Raw genomic sequence first — 20754 nt, 5'->3', positions numbered from 1 at the left:
TGGAGTAGACCAAGTTGGGAAAATATACTCCAGAATTTTATAAACCCACCTAACTGCTCTCTTAAATATCATGCATGAAGCAACTATAAAAAGCAATAAAGGGAAAGGGAAAGGTTTCCCCTGTCCAGTTATGTCCAACTTTAGGGGCGGTGCTCATCTATTTTTCCTAGCCAAGGGAGCCAGCATTATCTGAAGACACTTCGGTGGCCATGGGGCCAGCATGACTCCACACCAAGGCACAAAGAACGCTGTTACTGTTGAGTCCTTGGCGAAAAGCAGACGTGAGAAGCAGTTGTAGTTCTCAGGTTTCCTTTTATTCTGTGTTCAGCTTACAAGTGAAGGCTTCAGCAACGCCCAAAAGCTCCTAGCCTCTTATATAGGCAGTTCCCGGGTAAATGTGTTACTTTTCCCGCGCCAGCACCCGCGCATGCGCACAGGCGCTGGCGACAGCCTGTCTGGTCCCAGGCAGCTTGCACCTGCCCGGGATTGCCTGCAAACGCCCCGAGCCCGTTTGCAAGGCTCGGGACATAACACCCCTTTCCCCCGAGCTAAGACTACTACCAACATACAATTATTTCTTGATGCAGTGTTCTACTCCCCAGTGCTCCTACTGTTTACTGGCTTTTGTTTGGCCAGCAATGTTATGTAATCCTCTAAGTATTTAGGAGATTTCCTTGCTCTCTGTGACCTTCTCAGCTCTGGGTTTCTGACAGGTGTTCCCTGACTGAGGGGAGACGTGAGCCTGTTCTCCTTATCATGCCTTGGTGCCTTCCAAGGACTGTGCCCCAATGCCTGGCCTGCTTGCTCGCCCACCGGGCTCGTCAGGCCAGGGCTTCTGTCACTTTGTGACCTGGTTGACCTGCCTAGCTGTAGGCCCTCGGGCCCCTTGAAGTGATAGCCACTGCTGGGCGTCTCTATAGAACCTCCTAGGTCCGTCCAAGACCTGTCAGGAGGCTGTCCAATCCCTAAGCCCCGTTCTGTGTCCGGGCTCGTGTGGGTCTCTGTACCTTCCCAAAACTCAGTTACTCCCTGATTTGGGCTAGAGGTGTTGCGGTCGGGACTTGGTTCCTCGACCACCTCCCTGTAAGTTTGACCCCCTGTAGGACTTGGGGTAAGGTCAGGCCAACTCTGGGGATTATGTGCCAGCTCTCTTGCGGGGTATGATTTATTGGGATGCTCCCGGGTATCCTCCCTGACTGGAGTACTGTGCTGTGCAGGTGAATAGTGATTGTACCCCCGGGGTGACTCCCTGGCTGGAGTAGGCGTGAATGCCTGGTAGTTGGATAGGCTCTTAGAATTCCTGTTTGGGGCACTCGCGGAATCTTGGAATGGGCCGTTTGTGGCTCCATGATTGGAGGTGGGCAGCAGCTCGTGCCCCTCCCTTTGCTCTAAAGGGTCCCCCTCCCCCCTGGAAAAGACCCAGGAGTCTCATCTGAAAGGTCCCGCCTAGGGCGGAGTTGGTCGATGTGCCGACGCAGGACACGACCGTTGTCCAGGGCTACCTCGTAGGAGAGAGGACCTGTGACCCTGGAAATAGAAGCGGGGACCCATGTATGACCAGGCCCGTAATTGCGAGTCCAAACCGGGGCACCCACAAGTAGTTGTCTAGGTGCCCTAGGATGTGAGGTAGATGAAGGCAGTCTGTCCGGATGCAACCGGTCAAGCTTCGTAGTAAGTTTGCGCCCCCAGCGAAGTTCAGCTGGGCTTCTCCCTGTAGAAGTGGACAGTGTGGTGCGGTAAGAAAGAAGAAAGTCAGCCAACCTGTGATGCCAGTCCCCATAGGTGAGTCTTTTCAAGGCGTCCTTTGTGATGCGGACCATGCGTTCAGCCATACCGTTGGTGGACGGGTGGAAGGGTGCAGACGTGGCATGATGAATCATGTTAGCCTGTAAGAAAGCTTGGAATTCAGAGGAAGTAAATTGAGGGCCATTGTCAGAGACGATGACATCTGGGAGCCCATGTGCAGCAAAAATCCCCCTCAGTACCTGAATAGTCTTTGCAGTGGTGGTGGATGAGACAGATACAACCTCAAGCCATTTTGAATGACTGTCAACGAGGACCAAGAAGAACTGGCCCTGAAAGGGCCCAGCATAGTCAATGTGCACCCTAGACCATGGGGACTGTGTATCCTCCCATCTATGCACAGGAGCTTGGGGCATCTCTGGGCGAGAGCGCTGGCACAGGTGGCATGCATGCACCTTAGCCTCAATGTCCTTATCTAAACCAGGCCACCACAAGTGGCTGCGCGCAAGGGCCTTCATGCGAACAATGCCAGGATGACCCTCATGGAGGGACTCTAAGATCCTAGTCCTCATTGAGGTGGGAATGACAACTCTGTTTCCCCAAAGCAGACAACCCTGAGAAGTGGACAACTCGTTCCTTTTGGACCAGAAACTCTGAAACTCAGGACTAGGGCAGTGCTCAGGCCATCCAGACAAAACCCAAGAAAGGACACGTGAAAGTGTGTGATCTGTGCCTGTTTCAGCGGCGACATCCCTGGCATTCAGAGGGGACTCAGGCAAGGCTTGGATGGATAGAATGTTGACAGCTGGCGCAGGGTCAGCTTCTACTACTGGCAGGGGCAATCTACTGAGGCCATCAGCATGGCCCATTTCTTTCCCAGGCTTGTGGAGTAAGGAAAAATCATATGCAGACAGAAAAATAGACCACCTAAGCATTCTAGGGGAAATGATTTGGGGAGTTTGTTTACGTGTGGTAAACAGTCCCAGCAGAGGCTTATGGTCAGTGAAGACCGTGAAATGCCTGCCATACAAGAAATCATGGAATTTTTTAATTCCAGCAACAACAGCCAGAGCCTCCCTGTCTATCTGAGCGTAGTTGCGCTCAGCAGAAGACAGTGTTCTGGAGTAATATGCAACAGGAACCTGAGTTCCATCAGACCTGAGGTGGCTCAGGACAGCTCCTATCCCGTAAGGGGAAGCATCACAAGCGATGCACACAGGAAGGGACTCATTGAAGTGTGCAAGTACACTGTTAGAAGTGAGTAAGGCCTTGACCTCATTGAAACTAGCCTCATGTGTTTGTGACCATTGCCACACTGCTTGTTTGTCTAATAGCCTGTGAAGAGGCTCAGCTACACTAGCTTTATGTGGAAGAAAGGAATTGTAGAAATTCAGGAGGCCCAGAAAGGCCTGAAGTTCGGCCTTAGACTTTGGCCTAGGTGCTTCTAAAATGGCAGTTAGTTTGGATTCAGCAGGGTGAATCCCAGCAGCATCAATTTTGAATCCCAGAAATTCAGTAGAAGGCACCCCAATTTTGCATTTGTCTTTTTTGAGCTTGAGGCCTGTTTTCCTGAATCTTAACAGAACAGCCCTTAGCCTTTCAGCTAGAATGTGTGTGGAGTCTCCTGCAATTAAGACATCATCAAAGTAGGGGCAAACCCCCGGTATGCCCCGTAGTGTGTTTTCCATTACGCTTTGGAAAATCCCAGGAGCGACATTCACTCCAAACTGTAGCCTTTTTACCTTAAAGGCTCCCCTGTGGGTCACAATAGTCTGAGCTATAGCAGCATCATCATCAACAGGCAGCTGTTGATACGCTTGAGCTAGGTCAAGCTTTGCAAAAACGCGCCCCCCCTTGAGGGAGGCCAGAATATGACTGACCACAGGAACAGGATAGGCATGTTGCTGCAATGCCTTATTAGAGTGCATTTGTAGTCAGCACAAATGCGAATGTCCCCATTTGCCTTTAGAGGCGTGACAATGGGGGTCTCCCAAGGGCTGGAATCAACAGGTTCTAGGATTCCCTGTTGGATCAGTTTGTCTAACTCAGTGTCAATTTTACTCTTTAAAGCAAAAGGGACCCTTCTTGCTTTAATTCTAATGGGTGTGACAGTGGGGTCTAGTTTTAAGGACACAGGAGGTCCCTTGAATGTGCCCAGCTGGGGGCTGAAGACATCTGCAAATTCTTTGCAGACTTCCTGTAGGTCGAGTGTTTGTAAGCTGTTGAGCCCCGTGACGTGTATCCCCAAGGCTTCAAACCAATCGAGTCCTATGAGACTCGTTCGTTCACCCCCTACTACTAATATGTCTAGTGGACCTTCAAAATTCTTATACTGTACGTTAAGGGTGGCCTCCCCCTTAACACACACTCTCGAATTTTGAAAGTCTGTTAACACAATGTCTGAAGGCCTTAATTTAGCCTGAGTTCCACTGCCGGAACAAATCTTCCTAAATGTATGTAAGGATATGATTGAAAGGGCAGACCCCGTGTCTAGTTCCATAGTTAATGGAACCCCTTGTAGCTTCACCTTGAGTGACAGCTTTTTCTTGATGGGCTTGTGTGTGCCTGTCCTGAAGATGCTTCTTCGCGAAGCGCAAAAACCTACCCTATTCTGGCTGGGGACCCTGGTACCTTTCAGGCGCAGTTCTTCCTGAGGTTGTACCTTTCGTCGGCCCAGACACACAGCTGCAATATGTCCTTGTTTCCCGCACGCCCGGCAGATAGCGGAGCGGAACTTGCAGTCGGTTCTCCTGTGGCGACCTCCACAGCCGATGCACTTGAGGGGAACTGCAGAGCTTCCTTTCTGATTCCCTTCCTTCGTGGGGTGGAGACGGTCGACTTCCTCATCCGGATCCTCCTCGGAGTTCCCTTGGACGTCCTCTTGGTGCACGGATGCAACATCTGGACTGTTCCTGATCGGCCGCATGTTTTTGACGGCGCCGCCTGCTGCTTCTTCTGCGGTGACCTCTCTTAAGGCATCTTGGAAGGACAATTCTTCTTTGGCGAAAAGCCTCTGTTGTAGATCTCGATGCCTTAAGCCGCACACGAATCGGTCCCTCAGTCGTTCTTCGAGGTCCTTGAACTCGCAGTGCTTGGCGGCCTTCCTCAATGCGGCGATGTATTCTTTGGCCGACTCTCCGGATCGTTGATCCCTCTGCTCGATGGTGTGGCGCCATGCGATGACGGACATCTTGGGCTGGAAGTGCTCCTTCAATAGCTTCTTTAGATCTGCGTAGCTGTCAGACTCTAATGGGACAGGTGCTGCAAGGTTCTCTGCGATTTCGAAGGCGTCTTGACCGCAGACACAAAGCAGGGTGGCAGCCTTCAAGCTATCTTCCCTCACTTGGTTCACCTTGAGGTAATTTTCCACCCTGGCTACGTAGGACTCCCACCGCTCTGGATGTGAGACGTCGAACTCCGAAAGCCTTCCAACCTTTGCCATTTCAGGAGACGGGTCTATCAGCCAGCCTACCCCCGAATGCGCACTGGATTGGCGGGTAGCTGCCGAGTCAATGCCGTTCCGTCGTTCCGCCGCTCAGGACTCACTTGGGTAAGCTTACACCTCTTCCTTTCCAGGCGATGTAAGGCATCCCACCTTCGTCGCCAGTGTTGAGTCCTTGGCAAAAAGCAGACGCGAGAAGCAGTTGTAGTTCTCAGGTTTCCTTTTATTCTGTGTTCAGCTTACAAGTGAAGGCTTCAGCAACGCCCAAAAGCTCCTAGCCTCTTATATAGGCAGTTCCCGGGTAAATGTGTTACTTTTCCCGCGCCAGCACCCGCGCATGCGCACAGGCGCTGGCGACAGCCTGTCTGGTCCCGGGCAGCTTGCACCTGCCCGGGACTGCCTGCAAACGCCCCGAGCCCGTTTGCAAGGCTCGGGACATAACAGTTACCTTCCCACCAAATTGGTACCTATTCATCCAGTGGCATTTGCATGCTAGATGGGCAGGAGCTGGGGCAAGTAATAAGAGCTCACCCTGTCTTGCAGCCCTTGGATCTCAAACCTGGGCAGTCAGCTTGCCATCTGAGTTTGCTGAGCCATCTTCTGAGCCATCACGACCCTTAAAAAGCAATAGTAAAGAAGTAATCCAGATCTCATCTGATAGTGTGGAAAGAATGGTAGTGAACTGAGTGTGCCAGAAAGTAAAGGAAAGTCTTCTTCCAGTGGAAGGTGCTACAGCATCAAGAAAGGTCCAGATAACTGTGCAGAGCTTGAATATATAAGAATAGGGGCATTATTACCTTTTAAAAACCGGATTACTAGTATCCAAAGTCAGAGCTAAGCCATTCAAGAAGAGCATTTGGAAATATCTCTACCACCTATTAAAGGTTAGAATTAAAATGTTACATCATATTGTATGTAGTTTATTCACTGATAGACCCAGTATTCGGCCCTTACAGTTAGGTTTTAAAAGTTAGGCTGTGGGAAGAAAAGTCTTAATGAATGCTAAATAGAAAAAATGTGTTTTTCTGGTGGTAGAATTTTCCACTATCCAAAAGAAAGAAAATCAACTTTACTTACTTTCAGAAATACCAGCTGCTTAGGAGCAACTTTCAAAATAATTAAATGTCACTCAGTGTCAGTTCAAAAGCCTGATGGTGTCTGTGAGGATGGCTTTTTAATGTGTTCAAAGGTTATTACAGCTTCCCTTAACTAGCCCAAGCTTTGAAGAAGTGCTACAATTTGATGAAGCTTTGGTCAAATCATCCTTTTGAAGCAGATTCACGCTTCAAAGTAAGGAAAGCAATTCAGCTACTTTCAAAGAATTCTGCAGCCGTTTTTTGCAAATTCTTGGGTGAAATCTGATATTTAAAATCTGCATGATTTAGTACTCCAGGATGAATCTCTAGTAAATCCAGAAGATGATGCCAGACTAACAAGCACAGAACTAAACATTTGGTATTTTTAACAAGGAGCAGCGAGGCTATGCATATTCCATTTTCCTCTCAGCTTCTTTCTTTGTGGCATGCCTATGTCTCTGCATTTCTGCCAGCCTGCCTCTGCTAACTAACCAATACTATCAGCAAGCTGATGATGTTTATCCTAAGCATGTTTAAACTCAGCTACTGATGAATTACCTCAGCTGGAAATGGGTTCCAAGCTTCCACTACTCTTTCTGTGAAGTAATACTTTCTGAGTTTCTTTTGAATTTCCTCTTATCTCTTCTTGTTACCTTTTTTAACCTCTTACTACAGTTTATTTTTTCATTTTAAACCATTAAACATTAATATAAACCAATTAAGATAATTGTGGATTCATTTCAGACAATCTAGGCTCTTTGGCAGACAATATAGAGGCTGCTATACCACCCAGATCACATTCCTGCTACCTCTGCCTTAAAAGAGATGCACCAGGAATATATATATATATATATATATATATATATATATATATATATATATATATATATATATATATATATATATTATTAATATATATATATTACAGTTAAACCACTGAAAGTAGCCTATTGAAGCCTATTGCTAAGTCTCTCTAAAGAGTTTACCATCCCTCCAAAATAGCCTATGGAAGAATATTTTTTTTAATTGAATCTTGAAGCATCTCAAATTGAATCTAGGTTGTCTCAGATCTTGGCATGCAAGCCTAAACTATACCTTGTTCCTTTTGACTCTGGAATCTTCAAGATCATTAGAATCGAGGCTGATATTTTTCCAGGCCTAGCAATTATTGCCCTATTATTCTGTATGGAAGCCAAGAAGGTGCTGGCCTATGGCAATGTAGTGCTCCCAGGGAGATTTTTATAGCCTAGAAAAGGGTTAAAAGAGGAAAAGAGTGTGCGCACCAATTTGGTATAGTGATTATGACACCAGGCTAGAAAATGGGAGACTCTGAGTTCTAGTTCTGCCATAGGCATAAAGTCAGCTAGGTGACCTTGGGCCAGCAACTTTCTCTAAGTCCTAGGAATCAGGCAATTGCAAACCACTTCTGAAGTTTTGTCAAGAAAATGGAAGGAAAATTGCTAATCCAGGTAGTCACGAAGAGCCAACAACAACTTAAAGGGGAGCCTTGATAACATTAAGTTGTCTCTCACACTACATTTAAAACAGGGCTGAGAATGAATCAGAAATCCAGAATTGAATATTTTTTAACCTTTTTTAACACACGTCTCCCCAGTTCAAAGGCCTCCACAAAGCTTTGCCTCGGATTTGCAATGTGTAGACTGACCATGCAAGATCAGAAAAATTCACTATTTATGTAAAAGGAGATTTAAAAATACCTACTTTCTAAAGAAATTAAATAAGAAATTCTTAATCTTCAGATCCTGTTTAAAACTTTGAACTGAATTGAACTGAATTAAACATTTCCCAATTAATATCTCTCAATCCTGTAAGGACATTTGCTTACACACACGAAGACTAATAAATAATAAAACCAGCAATAGCACCACCCTCTTTTTTCAATCTACCTATCTTTTAAAAACTATTTTGCAGTTGCTTAATTTGTGTCTAATCTGCGCTCACCCCACTGAAAAGCCTGTTGCACCTTCTAATAAGACAATTTTCATTTGCGATTGAACTGAAGATCTTGTCATTCTCATCAAGCCGGGGATATATCATATAGGTAAATAATGATAAACAAACATGCACCTTAACCAATCTGTACCTTACTGCAGGGAGCTATCCAGTATGCTATGGCGAGGAACGGAAGGCCTATGGAAACTCCGAAGACAGCCAAGAATTTCACAGCAATTGACTGCTGGCGTAAGCCTGAGAGGTTCTCATACCACATGGTGAGCAATTGTTGCTGACAGTTGGGATGGGCAACAAACTGCAAGAGGAAAATAAAGGTAAGGATTGCTTGAAAAGGAGAAGAATTGTGAAAGTAAGCAGTGCCCTCCCTCCCATAGCCTCTGGAGTAGAGATAAGACAAATGGTTAATAGCCAAAATGATGGAATGAAAAAACAGACTTTATGAAAAAACATTAAGTTTCTCCAAAATGGGTGCAAACAAAATGCATAAGCATTAGCTATCTTAAGGAAGGAAGGAAGGAAGGAAGGAAGGAAGGAAGGAAGGAAGGAAGGAAGGAAGGAAGGAAGGAAGGAAGGATTTTAAGCATTCAGTCCTCCTGTCAATGGAGACTTACTTCTTCAGCTCTACATGTCAATAACTTGAGCATTTTAAATTGCCATCTCATACCACGTTCCCATCTAAGATATTAAGTAGAGTAGGTAATTTAAGTAATTTTCTGTAGATTCCATTTCCAAATGCAGCTTGGCTGTCTATTCTTAACTCAAATTGTCTTAATTATCTTCATCTAAAAGGTCCAGTGTGTAACTTAGCATTCTGAAACCAAATTGCAGTTGTTTTCTTGGATACAATCACAAATCTATGTATATGCCTGATTCTGTGACCTGCCTATATACATGTTAACAGCAACAACAACAACAACAAAGTCAAAATAATACAATAGAGAAAAATGGCAATGTAAATATAAAATTAGCACTATCAATGGTAATAGCAGTAATAAGATAATGTATATTCAAAACTAGCACAATAGTGCAACATGGTAAAAGCACTGAAATGCTTTTTTAAAAAAATGCTTGAAAGAATAAAAAATGGTATTGATCTAGTGCTAACATGCCTTGGTAACATGGAGGCTGCCCATGAAGACTCTTTGACATTTTTAGCTGATCCAGAATGTGGTTATGTGAGCTGTTGTGGGTATGCTATTGTGTGTCCATGTACCACCTCTGCTACACAATCTGCACTGTGCACCATTAGACTTCCAAGTACAATCCTAGGTGCTGCTTGTCCCCTGTAAAGATTTTAATGGTGAATAGAATAGAATAGAATAGAATAGAATAGAATAGAATAGAATAGAATAGAATAGAATAGAATAGAATAGAATAGAATAGAATAGAATAACGGAGTTGGAAGGGACGTTGGAGGTCATCTAGTCCAATCCCTTGCTCAAGCAGGAAACCCTATACCATTTTAGACAAATGGTTGTCCAATCTCTTCTTAAAATCTCCCAGGCTGGAATATTCATAACTTCTGGAGGCAAGTCATTCCACTGATTAATTGTTCCAACTTTCAGGAAATTTCTTCTTAGTTCTAGGTTGCTTCTCTCCTTGATTAGTTTCCATCCATTGCTTCTTGTCCTGTCTTCAGGTGCTTTGGAGAATAGTTTGACTCCCTCTTCTTTGTGGCAGCCCTGAGATATTGGAAAACTGTTATCATGTCAGTCCCAGTCCTTCTTTTCATTCAACTAGACATACCCAATTCCAGTAACCATTCTTTATATGTTTTAGCCTCCAGTCCCATGATCATCTTTGTTGCTCTTCTCTGCACTCTTTCTAGAGTCTCAACATCTGGCATAAGGGTCTGTTATCTGTAGGACCATCTTGCTCTTATAATCTCTGGCCCTCCTGCAATAGGTAGAGTCAGCATTGGTTCAGTTCATATCTGTCTAGCAATGCCATGTGATCCATTGGATCATCTGCTGCTGGAATAGCATCTTCCCAAAGATCTGAGCAGATCTGAGTCCTAGCCCTGCTGTATTTTAGATGAACCCTAAAATCTATCTTTTAGATGGACCCTAAAATCTGTCTCTTTCTCTAGTAGTTGGGTTAAGATGAGGTATAGATTCAATGTGCATATGGTTTTGATTTTGATTGTCTTTTTATGTTTGAAATCTGTATGGAGTCATTCCAAGTGGATGGCCTTCAAATGTGACACATACATAAATAAATAAAAAATAACTATTGACAAAGAATAGGTGGGAGCTAATTGTTGGTTGAATTATCCTTAGGAGATAGCAGTGTTTTGGATTTCCCACCTGATGTGTTAAGTGTAAATAGTCCATAGGGGTACAGTAAAATCTGATGGCCCACAAAAAAATGATCATCAGATCATGACAGTAAAGCACATAGAAGAGATATTTAGCATTTTTTAAAAGAAAAACATATGCAGATAGACTTCAACTTACAACCATTCATTTAGGAACCATTCACAGTTACAACAGCACTGGAAAAAAAAGTGATTTACTACTGGTTTTTGCACTTATAGCCATTGATCACAGTCATGTGATCAGGATTTGGGCACTTAGCAACTGGCATATATCTATGGTATTTGCAACATCCTGGAGTCATGTGACTGCCATCTGTGACATTCCCAGCTGACTTCTGACAAAGCCAATGATTTCTGTTCAGAACAGTTATATACTGTTTGTAATATCTGTCTGCCAATAGTAATTTTGGAAAATGGGATTGAGAAGGAGTCCCTGTGGATTTTACTCCATTAGTCATTATTGACTATGGAGGGTGGTGTCATCTCTATTTCCCCAGTTATGTGGCCAGCATGATGTCACAAAGTGCTGTTTCTTCCCCATTGAAGTGGTACATATTTATCTAGTCTCATCTGCATGCTTTCAAACTGCTAGGTGGGCAGGAGCTAAGCAAAGACAGGTTCTCACCCCATTGCACAATGATCGGTATTATCTGTCTGCCAATAGTAACTTTGGAGAAAGGGATTCAGAAGTGCTATTTAATTTATGTTCTGCATTTGAGCTTCCAATGACATGAGACAATTTTACTCTCTAAGATAAAAGCATCTCTCTTTGCATGATTCCCCATAAAGTGACTGCTTCCCAACACAGCATATAATGTTCTCCTGATTGTTAATCATCTTTCAACACAATTAAAGATAAAGATAATGAAAAGCAGAGATAAAGGAAGTATTATTATCATAGTTTATTGTATGCGTTGGTAATGAAAGGAGATTAAGGCTCTTTTAGAGGCAACAAAATAAAAAGAAAAGCTGAAAGAAAAGTGTGGAAAGGCAAAAACCCCTGGGATGATATAACACATCATCACATAAATGATTTGGAGTGAAGAAAGGGATTTGGAATATTTGGGAAAGAAGCAGTTTGATGCTGTGAATTGATTGCAGAGGTGTTGACTATAGTAAATCCATTGCTAATAAATAAAACAATAATATTTATGCATTTTTGAACTGCATGGCCGTCAAGGGAGTTTTGGATATTGATTTCAAAGTCACAATGATAAGTTATCATAGAAGTAGGCATTTTTGTAATTACACAATGAAAGGGCAGATGGTGGCTTTTTCCCACAGCTGACTTTTCCTATAACACTAGGCTTAAAATGTGAGGAGATGTTCCTGGCTGAGAAATACTGTCATGGTCCTGGCTAAGAACTTATTCTCAGGTAAGGAAGATCATCAAAATATGGCACTACAGGAATCACAAAGAGCCCCCATCGAAGAAACAATGGAGAGGTAATCAAAGTCCACCAATCTTGACCTTAGTCATTGTGACTCAGACTTTAAATTGAAGAATGTTCACCTGTTCTACGAGAAGATCACCAAACTCAGATACCTGGTCAATGACTCAACCTACTTAATCAATTCCCCAGAACAATTTCTCCAATGCATCAAACACACCAAGATCAACAAGGAAGAAATTATGGTCTCCTTTGATGTCACCACCCTCTTCACATTGATTGACATTGACCTGGCTAAACAAACCATACACCACCTACTCACCAAACACCCTACCCACAAAGATGATGCCTTTACAGAACACTTCATGTCCATAGAAATCATCATGAAACTCCTTGATCTGTGCCTCAATACATATTTCAAGTTCAACAGCAAATGTACAAGCAAGTACAGGGTACCTCGATAGGATCACCCATATCAGGCCTTATAGCAGGAGCAGTCATGCAATGACTCAAATCCATAGCTCTACCCACCATCCAACCAAAATTCGTGACAACTTTGTCATCATCAAATGCTCCCAAATTGAAGAAACACACCATCTACTCAATAACATATTTCCTGGGATCAAATTTTCAAGTGAAGAGGAAACAGACAACAGACTCCCATTCCTCAACCTCGACATAATGATACTGGACAATGGAGAACTGGAAACCCACGTCTACCGCAAATCTAGGCACACAGACCAGATCCTCAGCTTCACAAGCAACCTCCCCACCGCACACAAAAGAAGCTATGTCCACACCCTCTTCAGAAGGGCCAGGACATACTTCAGAAGGGCCAGCACCACAACACTAAGAAAAGCAGAAGAGAAATGGTTGCTTGACTTCTTTCTCCATAATGGCTATCCAAAAAAACTTCATATTCCAATGCACAACACCCAAACCACACCACATAGCTGACTGCCATGCAGAAACTAACCCTATCATACTCAAAAGGGGTGTCGGAAATGACAGCCAGAATTCTCCAACCCCTAGGAATAACAATAGTCCACAAACCCACAGCCACATTGCACCAGAACCCAAGACAAGACCAGAAGGATGAAAGAAACAATGAAATCTGCAAAATCAACTGTAACAATTGCAACCAATTCTACGTGGGACAAACATCACATCAATTAAAAACCAGGATCCACAAACACCGGATGGCAGTCAAACACCCTGATTCCGAATCCTTCATCTCTATCCACACCAACATAAATAGCCCCAGTTCGATTGGAGCAACACTAAAACCATCAGCCATGTTACCACCCATCATGTCTGTGAGTTCATCGAAGCCTGGCACTCCACAAGCAATTCCATCAACAAACACATTGACCTACAGCCAGCCTACGAACCCCTTAGAATCCAAATCAACCACACAGCCAACCAGAGATAGCACTGACCCTCAATCAACCCATGCAAGCCCTCTCTCCCCCCCAGTTCTCCTTCCAATGACCCTGACCTGATGTAACCTCCTCATCACAAGACCCACCATAAGTCTTTCTCTGATGACTCACACATGACCTATCACAAGACCCTCACTTGACACACCTACACCGAAGCCCTTATAAACAGAAGAGTACTGACACAGACATCCCCTAAACACTGTTGAAGACTAGCCTGGTAATGAAACATTCGGAAACCAACCTACAAGCTCAGAGAATGAACCTTCACCCTCATCCTACACTCAAGCTACAGATATTCACCACAATTGCAATATCACTATTATCCAGGTAGAGAGCCAGACAGTGTGGGATAGGAGTGGAAGCAGAAATGTTTTTGTTATATGGATCAGATCAAATATTATTACAGTCCTAAGGCCAAAAACAAAATATTGAAGAAAAGTGGTATTATAGACACACACACACACACACACACACACACACACACACACACACACTCATTAGTGAGAAATGCCTGGCATAACCAGCTCTATTTAAAGAACAACATTGTGCTGGAAAGTTTGATTGATTCATGACAATTGTATTTGGCTGAGATTGACAACTTCCAATATTTGTGGTCCCAAAAAGTGCAGCTTTGGGTAGGCTCAGACTTCCAATATTGCAAGCCTTTCACTTTGGCCTAAAATATAAGCACTTCATATTAAGTCTTTGCTGTGAAGCTTTCTACAAAACCTGAACCCTTGCTAAACTGTGATGTCAAACATTGTCCTGCTCTATCGATTACCAGTAAGAACTTTATTCCATCTGAACTCAGACTTTATTTACAACAGTGTTTTTGCCTGACAGATTTATGACACTGACTTTAGAGTCCAAGAAATAAGTAGCTGAGAGCATTTACCTTCGATCCCTAGTATTTCACCATTTTGATAATCTCAGCCTCCCCTCAATCTACTACTTAAGATGGACCATAAAGTTTGGCATGTTTCTTCCCCACGAAGTTTAGCATCAGATATGCTAAAGGTATGGATTACTGGAAGAGACAGTGCCATGAGGATGCTATATATGAGGAAGCGTCTTTCCTCTTTTGACACACACACACACGCACGCACGCACACACACACACACACACACACACACACACACACACATATTATCCTATGCTTTGAGGATATCCATAATGGGTAATTCTGTTGCATTTGATACTGATAATTCTTGTGTTAGCTACAGAGATGCCAGCCTTCTTTGCTATATAAGGATTGTGACTTGAATAATTGAACTATAACACTGTGCTACTGTGCTACATAATCCTTTGCCAACACTATTATCCATATTAAATATTTGTCAAAATAGCATACTTCTGTTTGAATATCAGAGTGACTTTGTACTCTCTTGTACGCATTAGCCTGAAAGAAGGTTAAATTAGAAGCCTGCTTGACACATCTATATTTACAATGTGACAATGGCAAAAAAATATGTCTTTAAAATATATAATTTGTACTTAAAAACATTGGAAAGAAAAGAATGAACTGGATCTAAAATGAGCTCGGGCCAACCATTTGTCCATGCCATGCAGGTGAAGATCAACTTTTAGACAGTGTTTTTTTTTTAATGTTCTAAACTGTAAGGTCAGTGAAACCAATTCTTCAAGGACTGGTATCTTTTTTACTGGGCACCTTTTAGTAGATGTCTTTCCACTGAACAGGAGGCTGTACTAGAAGGACTGTAAAATCTTTTTTTGTTCAATTGTTCTATTTTTATTTATTATTATTAACTTCATTTGCCATCCATCTCATGATTCAAAGCAACTCTATGTTCTACAAGGAAAATCAGTGCTGAGATAAAGAGATATAGCTTCATGGGTTTTTGTGTTCTTGTTTTTTACAACATTTCTTTTTGTTCTGCTGTAAAAAAGCAAACATGAAGGAACATGACTTTGTGGCATGGAACTCTGCACCCCAGATTTCTTGCCCTTGAACAAAACAGGTGATGTGATCTCTTTTTTCCATGTGCATCTTCTATTCCATTGTCATTAATATTTATGTATGTATATTTTCAGTATATAATGAAGACAATATTCTTGAGTTGTATTTGCACAATACATTGACTTTTTTAAAGCAATAATTACTACCTGCTCAGTGTTATGGTGCTTTTGAATCATAACAGTGCAGAATGGTGATCTCCATTTATTTTAGTAAGTGTATTATTTCTTTCACCTTTGAACTATTTGCTCCTGTCACTCTTTCATAAAAATGAGGATAAGCAAACCTATTCTAATAAATGAGGGAATTTTCAGGGGATTGGAAGACAAGAGAAAAGGGTGAAAACTTTCTGCTAGTTCTTACAATTATTAACCCTCCATGACCAATGTAGTGAAAATTGTAAATTAATGGGGCTGATAGCAATCTGTTTGGACCCACCTGCCAAGCTTTAATAATGGAATCATGAGAATATGGGAGGGGGAGAGGGAGGGAGGTGTTCCTGGACAAACCGTGTATTAAAATACATAGAACATTTATTAACTTGGTCTTCTCCCAAACCCAATTCACACCTTTACTATTAATTAAACTGAGATCTGTGACAGAGGGAAGTGCTTAGTCTTTTATGATGAATTAAGAACTATGCTGCCAGCTGGAGAAAGCTGGAATCAGACTCCTGAGAGCACCAATTAGTTAGCACAGGAAAGAAAATGCACTTGGCATCTACAGTGAAGGTGAAATGGATGCTGCCATTGGGGAATCTACTGGCTTCAGACTAAAATAGAGAAAGAAAAATCCATTTCATTTCTAACTCAGTTGCAACTTACATGTAATACATTTCTCAAAATAAAATCAAGGACACCATCTAAATATAGTTGAGCATGTTTATGTCTTATCTGTTGCTGTTCAAGCAGGTTTGATTCAGTCAAACAAGGTGACTGCAGTGATACATACCTTTCTGTCAATTAGCTACTTTCCTCCTGGCCCCAAATTCCCATACCTCCAACTCAAGATAAAGTATGAATGGAAAGACAGTTCAACTACTTTTCCACTTTTATTCACTTGCTGGTGGGCTCCCTTTGGGCCATGGGATGGGGTGGGTAGGTGAGCAATTAGCAGTACCAAGAAGAGCACTGGTGGCATCAAGTTGTGATGTGCATAATTGCCAGCATAATTGATCATGCTCATCCCAGATTTGAATGAGGGAGTTTAAAAGAGAGTTGGCAAACTGTGCTTTAGGACACAACAATGCCCTGCAACCCTCAACTCATTTCATTCTATGGCTGTCTTAAGGTCTGACACACTTTTTGTGGGGGTTGAATTTCTCAGATTGTCCAGAAGTGCCTGCTTCCTCCAGCATCTTTCTAGCTGTTACATTTACAGTATGTCCAATATAGCACCACACCTGCAATTTTATCCCCACCACAAGCCTCTGAAGTAGATTAAGCTGAGAGAGTGGTCCAAAGTTACCAGTGACCTATCTCTGAGGATGTCCTTGAACTTAGGTTTTCAGAGTAAAACATCTTTCTCATTATTTCCATACTAGTCACCAAAATTGGAAAATTAACATAGCTAAACAATATCCTCAGTTTCTGAAAGGACTTCTTTAAACTGCTGGATGTTCCATCTACATTCAGATCCTTGACAGAAACTTCAAAAAGTACTATCTGTGAAAGTAATTTCTCATGTGGTCCTGATACTAGATCAGGTGTTATCAAAATAAATGAAATTTGCATTTTTTGGGATAAAAGAACATGAGAAGATTGCTAATAATTCTTTACATAGAGTGGCCCGAAGAAATATGTATAATGATTGTTGTAAAACAGTTTGTAATTAATGCACATCAGTCTCTGGAATTCTTTCATAATAGCTTAAGTTTTTCCACCATAAAATATATTTATTAAAAAGTCACCAATTCTTGCTGCTTGTTTCCTTGTCTAAAACTGACAAGCAGGAGCCTCACAGTATTTATAGGAAGAAAGGTTGATGCAACAAATGAAAATGTGTTCACCTACTATTCCTCTTTCTTGGCTTGTTGCAGTATGACTAAATCTTGGTGGATAAACTATTACCTTAAGAAATGTTACAGTTATGACTGTGTGAAAATGTAAGATGTATATGTACTATGTACTGTATATGTGTACATGAATGTGTACATGTATGTATACGTGTACATGTACATGTATATGTATATGACTCAGCATTTTATTCTTTGGAGGTTGGTAAAATGTGAACCCAGATTATTGGGGACAATATGCTGACATTTGCAAACCGTTCAGAGAGTGCTGTAAAATAACCCTAAGTGCTATTGCTAATATATATGCATATTTACTGATGCTCCATAGTAAAAAATATTTCTCAGTAAATTTGTTACTATTTTCATACCTTGGTTACCATTTTTAAACTTATTCAACAGATGTTAGGATATTTCAGATCTGATTTATAGCCACTATAAATAGTGAGAGCAATCAACCAATGGAATAGCTTGCCTTCAGAAGTTGTGGGTGCTCAATTACTGAAGGCTTTCAAAACGACTGGACACAATTTGTCTGAAATGGTATAGAGCAATGGTTCTCAACCTTCCTAATGCTGCGACCCTTTAATACAGTTCCTCATGTTGTGATGACCCCCAACCATAAAATTATTTTCGTTGCTACTTCATAACTGTAATTTTGCTACTGTTATGAATAGTAATGTAAATATCTGATATGCAGGGTGTATTTTCATTGTTACAAATTGAACATAATTAAAGCATAGTGATTAATCACAAAAACAATATAGCAATGCTCGCTGGAGAAGCTTACTCAAAAATGTTGGGAGGGAGGGAAGGGGAAGGAAGGAAGGAAGATTGAAGAGGAAAGGAAGGAGATGGAGAAGGAAGGAGATTGAAGGGGAAAGGAAGGAAGGAGAAAGAGATTGAAGGGGAAGGGATGGAGATGGAAGGAAGGAAGGAAGATAGAAGAGGAAAGGAAGGAGATGGAGGAGATTGAAGGGAAAAGGAAGGAAGGAAGATTGAAGGGGAAAGGAAGGAGATGGAGAAGGAAGGAGGTTGAAGGGGAAAGGAAGGAGAAAGAGATTGAAGGGGAAGGGATGGAGATGGAAGGAAGGAAGGAAGATTGAAGGGAAAGGAAAGAGATGGAGAAGGAAGGAGATTGAAGGGGAAAGGAAGGAAGGAAGGAAGATTGAAGGGGAAAGGAAGGAGATGGATATGGAAGGAAGGAATGAAGATTGAAGGGGAAAGGAAGGAGATGGAGAAGGAAGGAGATTGAAGGAGGAAGGAAGGAAGGAAGGAGAGAGAGATTGAAGGGGAAGGGATGGAGATAGAGATGGAAGGAAGGAAAGAGAGAGAGATTGAAGGGGAAAGGAAGGAGATGGAGAAGGAAGGAGATTGAAGGGGGTAGGCGCTGCCAAGGACGCACAAGCAGCTCTGCACAATTGCCTGGGGAGGGGGGAAGGCTCTGGTGGAGAGCCTGGTGGAGAGTCAAGCGGTGGCACATCCGGGGCCTTGGAAGCTGCACGGAGGATCCATGCGCCTTGGAGCCACCAGCCGCTCTCTCACACCTGCCAGCCTGGAGCTCCCTATCCTCATCCCGACACCTCTTGCCCTCTCCCAGCTGCCCCCCTGGGACCTGCCTGCCCCTCCAGCCTCCTGAGTGCCATCGCAGCAGCGGAGTCGCGGGAGCCCCTTTCCACGCCACGCAGCCCATCGGTCGTGAGAGGGGTGCAGCCGGACCGCCAGCTCCTGCTTGGAAGGCGCCGCGTCTCCCCTCCTGGTGAGCTGGGCAGGAGCTGCTCCTGCCCGGCAGCCCCACAGCCGCACCAGGTGCCAGAGGGCCAAGGCGGCTTCCGACGGCAAGGGAGGCAGGTAGCACGGGGGAGGCTCCCGCATGGTGCGGAGGGTGGCCTGGGGTGGAGCACGGCAGGGCAAACAGAAGGCATGGAGACCAGCTCGGCGCTGCAGCTCAGCTTAGCTGGCAGTGGCGGCAGTGGCAGAGCAGCCCAGCGGCAGCACCAGCAGCGGTCCAGACCCGCCTCGGCTCGGCCCAACCGCCCACGCAGCTGAGCCACCCAGGGCAGTGTTGGAGGCGCACACGATGGTGCTGTGGTGGCAGGTGCAGGTGCTGTTGGAGGAAAAGGACACCCTGGAGGCAAAGGAGCAGGTGGAGGAGGAGGAGAGTGGCGGCGGCGGCTGAGTAGAGGAGCGGTTTCTTGGTTCCTAAGACCATCGGAAATATGTGTTTTCCGATAGTCTTAGGCAACCCCTGTGAAAGTGTCGTTCGACCCCCAAAAGGGTCACGACCCACAGGTTGAGAACCGCTGGTATAGAGTCTCCTACTAAAGCAGGGGTTTGGACCAGAGATCTTCAAGATGCCTTCCAACTCTATTATTCTAGGTTCTATATTACTAAAGAAAATATTTTTCCCTTTTGTCAATTGAAGTACAAAGATACTTCTTTGAAAGTTTGAATCTATGCAAAGTACAGTTCTAAGAGTAAATACTAATTAGATCCCTAGACTGATCTATGATTATAAAAAAATTGGTTTGATTTGATTTGAATTAGATCCTAGACTTATTAGTATAATATTGGTATGTGAAAAATATTTATATTTGTTCCGTAAAATATAGTGGTTATTAGTGTGAGATTGAATCTTTAGTCGGTCACCAACTCTCTATTGGAATACTTGCTTTGGGCATTGAAATGATTGATGGGAAATGGCCCCCTTCTCAATTAACAGGAATGCTGATTTACTACCAGTTTATAAAATACTTAGGAGTGGAGGGCTTGGCAGCACAAGGAAATGATACCCAATCAACACACCAATCAGCCAATAGCAAGGCACCACATAAACATGAGTCACAGAACAGCCTAAAGCATGTATGTATCTTCAGAGAAATTCCCTGAAGATGGACTTCAGCATGAGTCTGAAAGCTTGGAAGAATAAATCTCTGGTCCTGATGTCCGATGCAAATTCAATCTCGCATCATTATCCTTGGACACATACATTTGCTTGAGTCGTGATTTTTAGTGCCTGAGATTCTTCTGAAAATATACTCTGCCAAAAATATTAAACTAAATGATAAACAAAAATGACTTAATATGTATAATATTAAAGTTGGAAGGGACCTTGGAGGTCATCTAGTCCAACCCTCTGCTCAGGCAGGAAAGTATCATTAGGAAGTATTGTTGATGACTTCTCTCATCTATTTTTTTTTCCTTCCATTCATTTGTGTCTGATTTTTGGAGCTGCCTGAACAAATCTCCATAGTTTTCCTGGCAAGAGTTTTCAGAAATGGTTTGCCATTTCCTCCTCTTTAGGACTAAGAGAGAATGACTGGCCCAAGGTCATCCAGTTGGCTGTGTGGCCGGGGGGTGGGTGGGACTAGAACTCTCAGTT

General features: G+C 43.1%; 1 protein-coding gene across 2 annotated transcripts in view; it reads right to left on the bottom strand.

The window, feature by feature from the left end:
• TRPC7 (transient receptor potential cation channel subfamily C member 7) overlaps positions 1-20754 on the bottom strand; it is a 148660-nt gene that overhangs the window by 56375 nt on the left and 71531 nt on the right. For both annotated transcript variants that reach the window (XM_039334849.1, XM_039334850.1), the window contains exon 3: positions 8366-8530. In XM_039334849.1, the coding sequence (XP_039190783.1) occupies positions 8366-8530 (165 nt within the window). The remainder of the gene's footprint in view (positions 1-8365; positions 8531-20754) is intronic.

This window comes from Crotalus tigris, unplaced genomic scaffold (assembly GCF_016545835.1).
Source record: "Crotalus tigris isolate CLP2741 ecotype Arizona unplaced genomic scaffold, ASM1654583v1 scf7180000017638.2057652, whole genome shotgun sequence".
Classification (NCBI taxonomy): Eukaryota; Metazoa; Chordata; class Lepidosauria; order Squamata; family Viperidae; genus Crotalus; species Crotalus tigris.
This window is presented reverse-complemented; position numbering and strand designations above follow the sequence as displayed.